General features: G+C 54.8%; 1 protein-coding gene across 1 annotated transcript; it reads left to right on the top strand.

The window, feature by feature from the left end:
• The first annotated feature begins 358 nt into the window (after window positions 1-358).
• On the top strand, window positions 359-11,276 carry RSKR (ribosomal protein S6 kinase related). The gene is given in 13 exon segments (XM_087952835.1): window positions 359-423; window positions 2,504-2,793; window positions 2,796-2,866; window positions 2,960-3,028; window positions 3,125-3,193; window positions 4,443-4,512; window positions 4,831-4,938; window positions 6,350-6,390; window positions 6,634-6,661; window positions 8,455-8,544; window positions 8,631-8,719; window positions 9,103-9,213; window positions 9,716-11,276. Coding segments are annotated over 13 exon segments (1,302 nt in total). The 3' UTR covers window positions 9,917-11,276.
• Window positions 11,277-14,499: the final 3,223 nt, after the last annotated feature.

The following is a 14,499-nucleotide window of genomic DNA, read 5'->3' as shown; positions in this document are numbered from 1 at the left end:
GAAGGGAAGGAGAGCGGAGCCTGCGCCCGCGGGCGCCACCGGGGATTTGGAGGCGGGGCAGGAGGTGTTATGCAGAAGAGTGGGGGGGTGCGGCTTGGCTTCGCGCAGCCAATCCGGTGCGAGCTCCGCAAGGCCACGCCTCTTGGGCGGGTTTTCCCAGCCGCGGGAACGTCTTGAATGCCGAGCAGGGGCGGAGCCTAGGAGGCGGCGGGGCGGGGCGCACCACCTGGGTTTTGCATAAGGGGCGTGGCCGAGGGCTGCCGCCGGGGATTAGCGGGGCGGCGGGGCGGGGGGTTACGTAAGCGGGATTACCGCGGGGCCTCCGCTCCTCCCAGGGCGCCCACCGGCCGCAGCCCAGATGGGGGCCGCGGGCAGCCACCCCGCCGGGGAGCCGGCCGAGCGGGGCTTCCCCCGAAGTTGCGGGTAAGGCCGGCGGAGCACGTGCGGAGCGGCTTCCGCGGCCCCCAAATGGGGAGGGGTCGCGGATCAACCCCCTCCACCCCGCCGTGGAAAAAGGGGGTTTCCCGGGGTGGCTCAGCTGCAGGAAGGGGAGCACCGCAAGTGGGGTGGGGGGCTCCATGCCCGGGGGGGCAGGGGGACGTAAAAGCGAGACCACCCCTCCGCCCGCCCGGATGAAGAGGGGAGGGCCGGGTGGGGAGGGGCTTCCCTCTGCAGGAGGCGACCCAGCTGGGAAGGGGACTCCCTCGGGGGGCGTTGAGGGGAAGGGGCGCCTGCGGGGGCTGAGCCCCTCCTGGCCCTCCAGAAAGACCCCCGGGCGGGCTTCGGGGGGGTCTCCTTACCCTGGGCGGCTGGGAAGAGGATGGGATTTGGAGTCCGCCCGTGGGCTCTGCGCGGAGGGAACCGAGAGGGGCTCCCTCGTTCCTCCGAGGTTGCGCTGCCCCTCTGGATCCCGCGCCGCGAGCGGCCTCCTCTGCGGGGCTCTGCTCTGCGCCCCTCCGGCTCGGTGTGCTTGGCCTGGAACCCGCCCCCAGGTGGGCGGGTGGTTTTCCCTGCCTCCCTTCCCTGCTCTAATATTTGGAATAAACTCCCCTGCATGAGTAGGGGGGGTCGGACTAGATGACCTCCAAGGTCCTTTCCAACTCTGTTACTCTATGATTTCCTCCCTTCCTTTCAGCCTCACAACAGCCCTGCCAAGTAGGCAGGGAGATCAGGGCTGGGGGGAGCAGTGGGGGGGAGGGAGATTTTGCAGTGGTGACACCCGCAGGTGGTATCTCCCAGCAGAGGCTGACGGGGTTGGACTGGATGACCTTCTGAGTTCCTGCAACAACCCTCACCCACCTCAAGACACAGAGGCTGGTTGGTAGCTCAAGAGCTCCAGTCCTAACCAAGAACCTAGGAACTGTTCAGGTAGCATAGGAGGATGTAAGCTGTTTCAAGTAGGGTTGTTGTTGTTGTTGTTGTTATTATTATACTACACAAAAATGACAGTATACACAGCAGCCATGCTGTGTTTTGTATCACAAATCACTAGTCGAACACTTCCCAAGCGTTTAGGACCGCGTGATGTATCAGCGGATTATGCGAGCAGATCCCAGTAAGGTGGCCTTCTGCAGCTGACCAAGAGTGATCTGGTCAGCGCCAATTGTTTTCAAGTGCTTGCCTAGGTCTTTAGGCACAGCAGCACCCAGTGTGCCCAGTACCACTGGAACCACCTGCACTGGTTTATGCCGGAGTCTCTGCAGATCGATTCTCAAGTCCTGATATCTGGTGACTTTTTCAGGTTGTTTCTAGTTGATTCTGCTGTCACCAGGTATGGCAATGTCGACGATCCACACTTTTTTCTTCTCCACAATCGTGATATCCGGGGTATTGTGTTCCAAAACTTTGTCAGTCTGTATTAATAAAACAACAACAACAACAATAATAATAATAATAATAATAATAATAATAATAATAATAATAATAATAATAATAATAATAATAATAATAATAATAATAATAACAACAACAATAAAATGTATAGGCTTCCCCACCTTACCTCAAGATAACTCTTGGTGTTTTGCAATCATAAAAAAAAACACTATATAAATTAAAAATGCAAGTTAATAATGCAAAATCCAATGTCAACTCCTCAAATATTGCTGGGGTCTTTTTAGAGCTGCCATAACAGAAAGGGAGCAGCCCGACAGCTTGGAAATGGAAAGTGCATTCCATCCATGTTTTTTTTTTCAAAGATAGTAACTAGGGGACTGAAGTTTCTGCAGGGCAAAATTCGAACTGGAGAGCCTGATGGATGACTCTGGGCTAGGGATGTGTCCCATTGGAGGATATGAATTATGACACACTCAGGGGTTGGGGGAGGGGGAAACCAGGGTCAAGGGTGACAGTGAATGATGTGTCTCAAGATGATGTGTCAAGCAGTGCTGGCATGTTAACTCCCAATAAATCCTTTGGAAGTTTTGGAAGTTTGGAAGAGACTGATGATTTAATTGGGGGTCACTGCTGGAATCCTGACCTCCCAAACACGATGGCCCATTAAAAGACGGGCAGGGGTGGGAGCAGGATATGGGGCGGGGGAGGGGAGGTGGGTTTTTTCCTCTCCCATTGACCCTTGTTGGGGGTCCCACGTCAGGCAGAGCCCCTCACGCACCCCTGTCCCCTCCGCAGGGCCACGGGCGGGTGCCCTGCCGGACGCTTTGTGGGCACGAAGCTGGAAACGCCTCCTCTCCCACCTGGGTGGGACTCTGGAGCAGGCCCTGGGCCCCCGAAGCCCCCCAAAGGGAGAGCTGGCGCAGGGGGATGAGGAGACCCCGAGAGGGCGGGGGAGGCGTGGCCAGCAGCCCCCCACGCCTCGCTCTTCCTGCCCGAGTTTCCCATCCAGCCTCCACTGCAGCAGCAACTCAAGGTGGGTGCCCGGGTGCAGGAGGTGGGGAGGGGTCTCGTGGGGGGGGGAAGGGGCTGCGCCCTCACCCCTTCGCCTCTCTCTCTTTCCCTCCAGATTCTGGGCTTCCTGTCCAAGGGCGCCTTTGGCACCGTCCTGAAAGTGCTGGACAGCTCCCAGGCGAAAGTTCTTTGCGCTGAAGGTGGGCCCCCTTCCGCCTCCCACCCACCCACCCCCGAGCTCCCGGGGCCCTCTCACCCACCCCCCATGTGTCCCCCACAGGTGGTGCCCAAAGTGGAGGTGCTGCGCAGGGACAGCGTGAGGCAGTGCAAAGAGGAGGTCAGCATCCAGGTGAGGCTGGGGGTCTTTCGGGGGGCTGATTTGGGGGGGGGCTGGGTCCTAAAGCGGCACTAGAACTCCCCACCTCCTGGTGGTTGACCCAAAGTCACCCAGCCGGCTTTCAGGCCTAAGGCCGGACTGGAAATCTGATAGCGCATAATTGAAATTGATCGCTCATCAATAAGGCTTTGTTATTTGATAGCTTTTATTTTCATTTCCTGAACTTATTAAACCTCTGTTGCCTCTCTCTCCGTGTGAAAGGCGACTCGGGCAGGGGGGTGACAAAGGCAGGGAGAAGAGAACGGTGCCACGCGTGCGAATTTACCAGACCCCGGGTGCTAAAACTCCCCTATTTCCTATATACGCATTTCAATATTCCCTGCAGGTTGCAATAATTAAATTACAGCACAGGGAGTGACTTTCAAGGCAAACGCTGGACTTTTATGATGCACCAAAGGCCAGTGAGAAGGGGCACGCCAGTCACTCTGGAGGTGCTGGTTCTAAAGGCAGTGCCCCATGGATTCTATCCCTGGCCCAATGATGCACAGCTTGAAGGGGGGCTGTTACGCCATCCTTGTTTTAACAACTCCATAATCCCTTGCAGGGCGGAGTCTGGGCAACTGAATGAAGCTAGCGGAGTGTTTTATTGGCTGGATGCCCTTCCTGTCGCCAGTGCAGAGTTTTCTTCAGCAGATAATATTCTCATTGTGAAAGAAATACCTGCCTCTAACGAGGATCAAACTCGCAGCCCCCTGATTGTGAGGCGAGAGCTGGTCCTTACGTGAAGTCTGCAAGGTTTTAAAGGGGGGAGGAGGGGAACCTTAGCAACTGGAAAACCCTGTGGACAGCAACTCCCAGAATTCCCAGATCCTGGGATTTGTAGTCCACCAGTCTTCCACTTGTTAAGGTTGGACTCCCTGGGGAATTCTGGGAGTTGAAACCTTAACAGTTGCCAAGCTTTGACACCCCTGTTTTTTTTTACCCAGTGCGCATCTGGGGTAGGGGAGGATCCCAGATAGAGGAAGCCCCCTCTCCCCCCCAAGAAACGCTCACCTGAAATCATCCCACCTTTCCACGGAGTACGCTCTACAGCGCATCTGCAGATTTCTCGCAAAAAAACCTTTTACTATTTCAAACCGGGGTGGTCCTTTTCTTTTAAGCCCCCAGCCTCATTCTACAGAGCCACCCCCTCCCCAAGGTAGTGAACGCCCCCCCCCAAGTCTGGCTGGCTCCTGACCCCCCCTTTCTCTTCCTTCCCCAGAGGCAGGTGCACCACCCGTTCCTCCACTGTTTAGGAGAGAGCTGGCAGGGGAAGCACCATCTCTTCATTAGTGAGTGAGCAGCTGCCTGGGGGGCGGGGGCTTAGGTAGCTTAGAGACCCCCCTCTTCCACTCCTCCCATGTCCCTCTGCTCCTGCGTCTGTTCCCCCTCCCCCTTGGCTGGGATCATAAAGATTATTTCCTGCTTTCTGCAGCCATAAATCTCCTTCCCCCCTCCCATTCGGCCAATCCCTGCAACGCCCCCCCGTCTGCAGATTGTCCTTCAGCCTTTTGCAATGGGGGGTGGGGGGTGGGGTGGGGCCATGAGCAGGATGAGCTGCCGGGCCTCTCGAGTGAGGGGTCTCTGTTCTCTCCCCCCATGCCTTCCAGTGTGCGGCTACTGCAGCTCCGGCGACCTCTTCACACTTTGGAAATCGTCGGGACCCTTGGCCGAAGGCGCCCTCCGACTCTTCGCCACGGAGCTGGTGCTGGTGTTGGGTGAGTGAGGGGCTGCCCCCAGATGCTGCAGTGCAAACCCCCTCCCTCTCTGGGCTGCCCCCGAGATGACCTGCCAGCGACCTTAACCCTATAGCCTTATTTTTATGCTGGTTTATCTACCTGGTATTATAAACCTTTTATTATAATGACGGGTATTATTATAAACCGTTTATCGTATTAAGTGGGGCAGTGCCAAGGGCAGTGCCCTCTGGAGGTGCAGCCCCACTTAATGGAAGCATTAATCACCATCATCTTCATTTAATGGCCCCATAATCCCTTGCAAGGGGGACGTCTGGGCAACTGAATGGAATTAGCTGAGTTTTGGAATGGCCGGATGCTCTTCCTGTCACCGATACGGAGTTTTGTTCGGCAGATATATTCTTAGCGTGCCCAGAGAGAGAAATATATTGCCCCTAACTAGGATCGAACTCACAGCCTCCTGATTGGGAAGTGCTCCGCCTCTAGGCCACCGCAGCACCGCGCTTAATACAAACATAAATAATAATATAATAATAATAATAATAATAATATAATTCTTTATAGGCCAAGTGTGATTGGACACGCAAGGAATTTGTCTTCAGTGCATAAGCTCTCATTGTACATAAAAGCTATAAGTGATGAATTGTGATCACCGTCATCATAAAAATACATTCATCATAAAAATCAATTGCCAGAAGCGGACGGCATATAGCTAGTCCTCACGTGAGCCCCAAATTTCCTATTGAAATAGCCGAGACCGTTGCTAAGTGAGTTTTGCCCCACTTTGCAACCTCTTGTGCCGCAGCTGTTAAACGGATCATTGCATTTGTTAACGGAATCAGGCCGTCTTCACTTTGGATGGACTTTGGGCTGGCTGGTCGGAAAGTCGCCCCTGGCAATCAGGTGATCCTCGGATGCCGGAACGGTCATAACTGCGGGCTGTTTGGCAAGCACCCCAAATTCGGATCCCACAACCATGGCGATGTGGTGACTTTTGAAGTTCCACCACACCTGCCTGACATCTGGAAGAGGCTGGGATTATGGGGCGCTCTGAGCCGGACGGTTTCCTTGCAGACGTTTCGTGACCCATCGAGGGAACCTCATCATCATCATAGTAAAGAAAAGTAAATTGAGGGCAAATCCCCCTCCCTTTTAACACTGATGACATTACCTAGTTCAGTCATGAGACGTCTTCAAGGAAACAATCAAGATCAGAAAGCACCAAGGACCCCATAGCCATCCTCCTCCTCCTCCTCTTCTTCATCTTCTTCATCTTCCTTCTCCTCCTCCACTTCTCCCCAAACCCCGCTCCCTTGCAGGAGTGATGATGTTCCCTAGTTGGGTCATGAGACGTCTTACAAGAATACAACCACACTCATTTCAACCCTGAGCTACAAATATTCTCCTTTAACGATGCTGTTTTCCTTCGCAGCCTATCTTCACAACCAGGGTATCGTGCACAGGGACATCAAGGTACGGGACCCTCGCCTCGTCTCCTGGAGTGGGCCCAGGGGCCGGGCAGGAGGGCGGCCTCCTTCTCAACTGGCTGCAAAGCACTTGCTCCCCCCATCCCCTCCCCCAAGCTGGCAGCCCCCTAACCAACCAGTCGCCCCACTTTGGCTTCATTCTCGGCCCCACAAGGAGGAGGTGCAGGAAATGAAATCCGGGCTCCGCTGCTTCTTTTGGACTCAGGTTTCCTTTTCGCTTTCTTTGCAGATGGAAAACATCCTTTTGGATGAACAAGGTAACGGTGGGGAAGGGGGGCCGGGAGGAGGAGGGAGGGGGCTTCGGCTGGCCTCCCAGCCTCATTTGGGGGCCTTGTTAGAGGGCCGACTCAGCTGCAGGGACGGGCAGTAAGTGGAATCCCAGTCTGGCAGCGGGAAAAGCTGTGGGAGGCACGTGGCCGGTCCCCGTGGTGCCGGGATGCCGCCGGTCTTAAACCAGCTGCTGAACCAGCTGTTCTCCAGCCCAGGAAGTCCACGCTCCGGATTGGGAGAGGGACTCCTCTCTCTCTCTCTCTCTCGCCCTCCCCACGCATGGGCGGCAAAAGCAGAGGCTCCCCCTTCGGCCAGGAGCCCCCTGGGAATTATGCCGACTTGACCACCTGAGGACTCCCTGGATCCCTGGTCCAGCCCATTCCGAGAGACCCCAGCTGTTCTGACCAAGGATTCGGAGACCGTAATTACGCCCACGCTTATTTTAAAAACGAGTCTTGTTTTAGTGCAACGCTGGGAATTATTTTCATCCCCAGCCGGTAATTAACCTCAAACAGTTCCTCGAGATAAGCACCCACCTTTCTTCCCTGTGAAGTGCTGCCAAGAACAGAAGTGAACTCGGGAAAAAAACCCACCGAAGTACACAGAACTTCAAAAATGAGTCTGAACCAATCGAACGACTTTGCTTCCTGCAAAGGTTTCTCTACCTTTGCCTGTCCTTTATCCCTTATGGGAGGGGCAATCACCTCCCAGCCTTCCTCCCGAGTTGCCCCTTCCGCTTCAGCTGCTCTCGCCTTCTAGCAGCTCTGTGCACACGCGTATTGGGAACAGGCTCCCCAGGGTCCTCTTCCTCGCTGCGGCCAGGCTCCAGAGGCAGCCCCCCACTCCCAGATGGTTCTGGCCCCACCTCTGCCTCGGACGCAGGACCCTCGTGCGAGTCCAGACTCCCGGACTCGTCTCCATTCTTCCCCACTGTCTGATTCCGCTGCCATCTGCACAGGCTGCCAGCGAACCACAACACCAGCCATGATTCAAAGTTACGACCAACCCCCCACCTCAAAAGTGGACTTATGACTGACTGTGGGCTCCCTCTGTGGTCATGTGACCTCACTTCAGATGCTCGACTGTTTGCAGCGTCCCGCAGTCCTGTAAGCGCATCTTGGGAAAGTTCTGCTGAAAACGGGCAGGTCCTTCTGGTTTCCAGCAAAACTGTGCCTGTGGCTTTCGCTTAGCGACGCAGCGTCCGTTTAACGACAGCTGCAACTTTTTAACATTACACATTTTTACCACTGTGAAGACTTTCGACCGTCGTGGGTGGGCTCCATGAAGGTCGTACCTCGAAGGCTCAGGAATTCAGGCAGCTGAAGTTCACAGGTCAAGTTAGGTGGTCCTCAACTTATAACGGTTCCTTTAGTGACCATTCAAAGCTAACAACGGCACGGAAAAGAGTGACTTAGGACCGTTTTTCACACTTAACAACCGTTGCAGCCTCCCTTGTGGTCATGTGATCAAAATCCAGATGCTTGGCAAGTGACTCCCATTTATGATGATAAATGTTGTGACAGTCATGTGATCCCCTCTTGCGACCTTCTGAGCAGCTGTGGGGAAGCCGGATTCGCTTAAGGACTGTGCTATCCACTTAACAGCCGCAGTGATTCACTTAACAGTGGTGGCAAAAAGGGTCCTAAGATGGGGAAAACCCAAGGAATGTCTCGCTTTGCAACAGAAATGTCGGGCTCCGTTATGATCATAAGTTGAGGACCTGCCTGTCGTTGATATCTCTCTCTCTCTCTCTCTCTCTTTTCTGCCCCACCTGGCCCAGGTCACCTGAAGCTGGCCGATTTCGGCCTCTCGCGGCATCTGCCGTGGGGCAGGCGAGCCTTCACCATCTGTGGGACCCTCCAGTACATGGGTAAGGGGGTCGGCAGGACGGGCGGGGGCAGGGGAGGGCAGCCGGGCAGCCGAGATCCGTGACCCTCTGCTCTTCCTTTGGGGCAGCCCCAGAAGTGCTGAGCGGTGGTCCGTATGCGCACGCCGCCGAGTGGTGGTCCCTGGGGGTGCTGCTGTTTGCGATGGCCACTGGGCAGGTAAGGAATTGGAGGGGGTGGTCTTGGTACCCCAGGAACCTGCCTCCACCACCAGCCAGCCAGCCATGGGAGATCGCTGCAGGTTTTCAAGATCAGACAATGAGGACTCTTACCTAGGGCAGGGGGGTTGGGCTGGATGACCTCCAGGGTGCCTAGAATTCTACGATCAGGGCCAAAGAGAGAGGGGTGCAGCAGGGGCTGAGCCGTCACGGTTCCACTCTGGTTTGTTTAAGCCTCTTCGGTGCCAATGCCACCTTCTGCCTGGCTGGCCCTCAATACCGTGGCCAGGGAGTCGAGGGGAGGGGTCTGCTGCCCACCTGCTTGTTGGGGGGGGGCTGAGTAGCCCGAGGGGCACGGGGTGAACGGGGTCTTTGCCTCCCCAGTTCCCCGTCCCCCCGGAGCGAGACCACCTGGCCATGCTGCAGAGTGTGAAACGCAGCGCCTACACCATCCCGGCTGGGCTCAGCCGGGGCCTCCGTCTCCTGCTCAGCGAGGTGAGTTTCCCCACTGCCCCCTCCGAGGCCCCCAACCCATTGCCATCCTCCTCCCCTCCTCCTCCTCCTCCTCCTCCTCCTCCTCCTCCTCCCTGGACGCCCTTCTCCCCACCCTCCAAATCTTACCCCTGAAATCTATGGGGCCAGAGGAGTCTTCAAATGGGGCGGGTGGAACGGGGGTCCTAAGGCTAAGCTGGAGAAAGTGTGCAGCTTGCACACACACCCAACTACATCCCCCCCGCCTCCCAGAATTGAGGAAGGCCCCACGTCTGAACAATTCCTACTTAGGACAGCATCAACCAGGTCAGGGGTCTCCAATCTTGGCTCCTTTAAGACTGGTAGACTTCAACTCCCAGAATTCCTCAGCCAGCTTCCACAAGCCTTCAAGTTGAATTCTGGGAGTTGAAGTCCCCAAGTCTTAAAGGGGCCAAGGTGGGAGACCCCCTGATCCAGGGGGATGCCAGGTAAACCACCCCCTGCCTTCCTCTCTCTCCCCTCCAAGCTCCTGTGGCAGGACCCTCAGCGCCGCCCCTGCCGTCTCCACCACTTCCGCGCCCACCTCTTCTTCCGCGGCATGAGCTTCGATGCCGACACCCTCAGGAAGCAACCGGCAGATTTCGCCCTGGGCTGGCAGCAACTCCAGAGGCCCCCCACAGACCCCGCTGCCTTCTTGGAGTTTGACTGTGATCTGGGGGGGCGCTGAGCCCCACCGGCCTTGCCAAGGGGTGCAGTGCCCCCAGTGGTGCCCACAAGACCCTCCTGGCAGGCCCTTCTTGGCATGGATCCTCGGGTCGGAACCCCACTGTAGAACCCCCCCCCCCAAGGCGGGTGCCCCGTTACTACCAGCGGGATGTGGGCACCGGGTTTCCTTCTCTCCAGCCCTCGTGGTGCTTTTTTGGGAGGGTTTGGGGTGGGTTTGGGGACCACCAACGTCAGAAAGGGTGCTTGGGCAGGGGGTTGGACTAGATGACCTACAAGGTCCCTTCCGACTCTGTTCATCTGTAAGAGGCAGATTGGCAGAGCAGGATGGGAGCAGGGCGGTCCAAAGGATGGGACTATTCTCTTCTGCCTACTATTTGGATATTGATACAGGGAGTCCTCGACTTAGTGATGGTTTGGACTTACGACCAGTTTTCACACTTACGATCCCCGTGATCACGTGATCAAGCTTGAGATGCTTGGCAACCGACTCGTATTTATGACGGGCTGCAGTCTCCCACTCCCACGATCCCCTTCCGCCAAGGGCCAAGCCAGATTCACTTAACAACCAGCTGACTAACTTAACAACGGCAGTGACACAACTGTGCCAAGGAGGGTCATGAAACGGGGCAAAAATTCACTTCACAACGGTCTTGCTCAGCAACAGAAATTTGGGGCTTGATTCTGGTCGTAAGTTGAGGAACTCTCCTGGCTTTTAAACCATCCACGGGGAGCCCAGGTTCACTTAAGAGCCGTGGGATGAAGCATTGCAGGGAGTCACTTAGCAACTCAGGGCAGGAAAGGACGTAGAAAAGGGTCAAAACTCACTCAGCAACAGGGCTCAATTGCAGTCGTAAGTCGAGGACTATTGGGCGTCAGTCGTCTTTTTACCAGTTTACAGGCTGCGTCCCTGCTTGGCAGTGGGTTCTGCCCTCCGACTCACACCGGAAGTCCCTTTGGGGGGTCTCTGCCGGGGTCCCTGCTTGGTCTTGGTGTGGGGGGGGGATCACTGTTCAGGGTCTGGGGGTGCTACTCAGGGTGCATGGAATAAATTGCTCCTTCTAATCCAGGGGGGTCCAAGCTAGGAGCTTTTAAGACGTGTGGACTTCAACTCCCAGAATTCCCTGGGAGGCTCTAGGGATTCTGGGAGTTGAAGTCCACACGGCTTAAAATCCCAACGGTTAGACACCTGTGGTCTCATCCTTGCCTAAGTTGCTTAAAAGCACAACCAGCAGAATGAATCCCCTGCTGGATTCTGAGCAGTGTTTCTGTTTAGGATTTAGTTTTTCTTCTTTTCCCTCCACTTATGTTGATGTTGTATCACAGTTTATGTTAGCGCGCGTACACACACACACACACACACACACACACACACACACATACATCCCGTTAGTTCAAAGCAATAAAAGAATTTGCTAAAAGTGTCCTTTGGCATCTTCTGTCTTCCTCCAGTGCAGACCAAACATTTGCGGATCCAAATTGGCCTTAGAAGGAGGGTGGGGGGTGGGGGAACTGTGGCTCCTTTTAAGACCTGCAGACTTCGACTCCCAGAATTCCCTGGGAGGCTCTAGGGCAGGGGTGGGCAAACTACAGCCCGCGGGCCACATCCGGCCCGTTGGTCTGTCCAATCCAGCCCGCCCTGAAAAAAATCGCTGGGCGTGGCGTATTGCCCTGTGCCGCGTGGCCCCCAAAGCTGCAAAACAGTGCGGAGCGCTCTTGGGGTAGGAAAGAAAAGAAGAACTTTGCAAAGGCCTCGGCTGGGAGTTCGAAATCACCTTCGAGTGCGACCTCTCCGAAGGTGAGTCCCCGCCGATCCCCTTTTTTTCCGGGCTTCCAGGCTTAAACTTTGCAAAGGCAAAGTTTGCAGGCGGGAGCGTCTTCCGGCCGAGGAGCAGGAAGGGTTCTGCCCGGCGGGCGGGCGGGCTGCTTGGAGCCGAGCTGCTTGGAGCCACCTAAAGCTAGGCCGCTGCTGGTGGAGCCTTGCCCTGCCTTGGTGCCCCGCTTCCCGGCTCGGCGGTCCTGCTCGGGCGGCACTTTAAAAGCCTGTTCCCAGCACCCGAGCAACTTCCCAGCAACTTGCGGCTTCCTTTTTCCTCGCGGGCGCCGCGCCTGGCCCAGAGCCGTGCGGCGGAGGGGAAACCTGGAGCACCACCGGTCGCTCCTCCAAGCAGCCCACCCACCCGCCCACCGGGCGGAACCTTCCCGCTCCTCGGCGGGAAGACGCTCCGCCTGCAAACTTTGCCTGTGCAAAGTTTAAGCCTGGAAGCCCCGAAACCCGAGCAACTTCCCAGCAACTTCCGGCTTCCTTTTAACTCGCAGGCGCTGCACCTGGCCCCGAGCCACACGGTGGAGGGAAGCCCGGCGGGTGGGCAGGCTGCTTGGAGGAGGCGACCCAGCGGTGCTCCGGCAGCAGCAACAGGCAGTTCCGCCCGGGCTCCGCTCAGGTGTCCGGCTGGGGCTGTCAGGAGTTGCTACCGCCGGGCGCAACTCAGCGCGCTCCAGTCCCACGTTGCCTTGGGAAGGAAAAGGCAAAACCAGGAGCCGCTGAGCCTGAGCCTCCGGTGCCGCTGCTGCCGTTGCAAAGCACCGCCGCGCTCTTCCTTTTGCCTTTCCCTTCCCGAGGCAACGCGGGACTGGAGCCGCGCGAGCCGCGCCGGCGGTAGCAACTCCTGACTCAGGGGGCCTCCGAGGGAGGGGAAGGAGTAGAAGAGGGGGAGAAAGGGTGGGGGCGATTCCCAAAAAATCTTGTGCTGACCCGGCCCGTCTGTCAAATTTTAAAAGTCAATGTGGCCCCCGAGCCAAAAAGTTTGCCCACCCCTGCTCTAGGGCTTCTGGGAGTTGAAGTCCACGGGTCATCAAACGGCCCTAGCCTGCTCACCCACCTGCCCTAAGATTCTTTCTCTCTGCACACTCGCTCCAATTGGTCACTTGAGTCGGAAAAAAACCATTTTGAACAATTTTTATTAGTGGCGTTTCAGCTAAAAGGTTTCTCCAAAGTGGGAAAATGGGACCAAGGCTGAGCTGTCCGTTTTATCTGAAGTTCAATAGAGGAAAAAAAAGGACACAAGAAGAGTGGATGCAAAAATCACCCCACCCAGTTGTATCAGAGATATAACGGAGAGTTGGAAGGGACCCGTGAGGTCTTCTAGTCCAACCCACTGTTCAAGCAGGAGACCCTATCCCATTTCTGACAAAGGGATGCCCAGTCTCTTCTTATAACCCCCCCCCCCCAGTGATGGAGCCCCCACAACTTCTGGTGGCCAGCAGTTCCACTGGTTAATTGTCCTCACCCTTAAGAGGTTTCTCCTTCATTCCAGGTTGCTCCTCTCTCCTTGGTCAGTTTCCATCCTTTGCTTCTAGTCCTGCCTTCAGGGGCTTTGGAGACCAAGCCAATTCCTTGCCTTCTGGGACAGCCCTTGATGTTGTGGTTAATGACTTGCGCACATCTGGTTTTCTGGGCAACCTCCTTTCATTTCATTCCCAGGTTACAAGATGGTAGTAAAAAACTAAACATTTGTGAAATAATTTTATCTACAAATTCTCAACTCCTTCACCTTCACTTCTCTGGCCCCAGATAAGCATCCTTTCTGTGGCAGGAAAATAATGTTTGTTCAAGACGCGTGTTGGAGGATTCCCACGACTCACATCTCGACTCACATCTCGCCTCACATCTCTTTAGCCCCGGGAAAAGCCCTCCCGTCTCTAGCTCCAGGCAAACACCCCTGCTGCTATGTAGAAATAACGTTTACTCACACCCATTAGGAGCCGCCAGACACGTGTTGGAGTATTCCTACGATTCGGAAAGTGGGGAGAAGAGAGAGAGAGAAGAAAAGAGAGGAGAGAGAAAGAAAAACAGGGAGAAAAAGAAAGAGAGGAAAGAGAAAAAGAGAAAGAAAAAAAGAAAGGAGAGATGAAAGAGAGAGAAAGGAAAGAAAGAAAAGAAAAATAAAAAGGAAAGAAAGGAGAGAGAAAGAAAAAGAAGGAAAGAGAAAAGAAAAAGAAAGAAAAAGAGAAAGGAGAGAGGAAGAGAGAGAAAGAGGAAAGAAAGAAAAGAGAAAGAAAGAAAAATAAAGGAAAGAAAGAGAGAGAGAGAGAAAGAGAAAAGAAGGAAAGAGAAAAAGAAAGAAAGAAAAAGGAAAGAAAAAGAAAAAAGGAGAGAAAGGAGAGAGGAAAGAGAGAGAGAGAGGAAAGAAAGAAAAATAAAGAATAAGAGAAAGAGAGAGAAAAGAAGGAAAGAGAAAAGAAAAAAGAAAAAGGAAAGAAAAAGGAGAGAAAGGAGAGAGGAAAGAGAAAGAGGAAAGAAAGAAAAGAGAAAGAAAAAAAAGGAAAGAGAGAGAGAAAAGAAGAAAAGAGAAAAAGAAAGAAAAAAGGAGAGAAAGGAGAGAGGAAAGAGAGAAAGAGGAAAGAAAGAAAAGAGAAAGAAAGAAAAAGGAAAAGGAAAGAAAAAGAAAAAGAAAAAAAAGGAGAGAAAGGAGAGGAAAGAAGAAAGAGAAAAAGAAAAAGGGGAGAGAGGGAGAGAGGGGCGCGCACGTGTCTTCGGAAACTGCAGCGTCTCCGCCAATCAGCGTCCCGAAAGAGCGCCGATGG

The sequence above is a fragment of the Notechis scutatus genome, chromosome 1 (assembly GCF_049901735.1).
Source record: "Notechis scutatus isolate UNSWTSFEM ecotype Mainland chromosome 1, rNotScu1.2, whole genome shotgun sequence".
In the NCBI taxonomy this organism is placed as follows: Eukaryota; Metazoa; Chordata; class Lepidosauria; order Squamata; family Elapidae; genus Notechis; species Notechis scutatus.
This window is presented reverse-complemented; position numbering and strand designations above follow the sequence as displayed.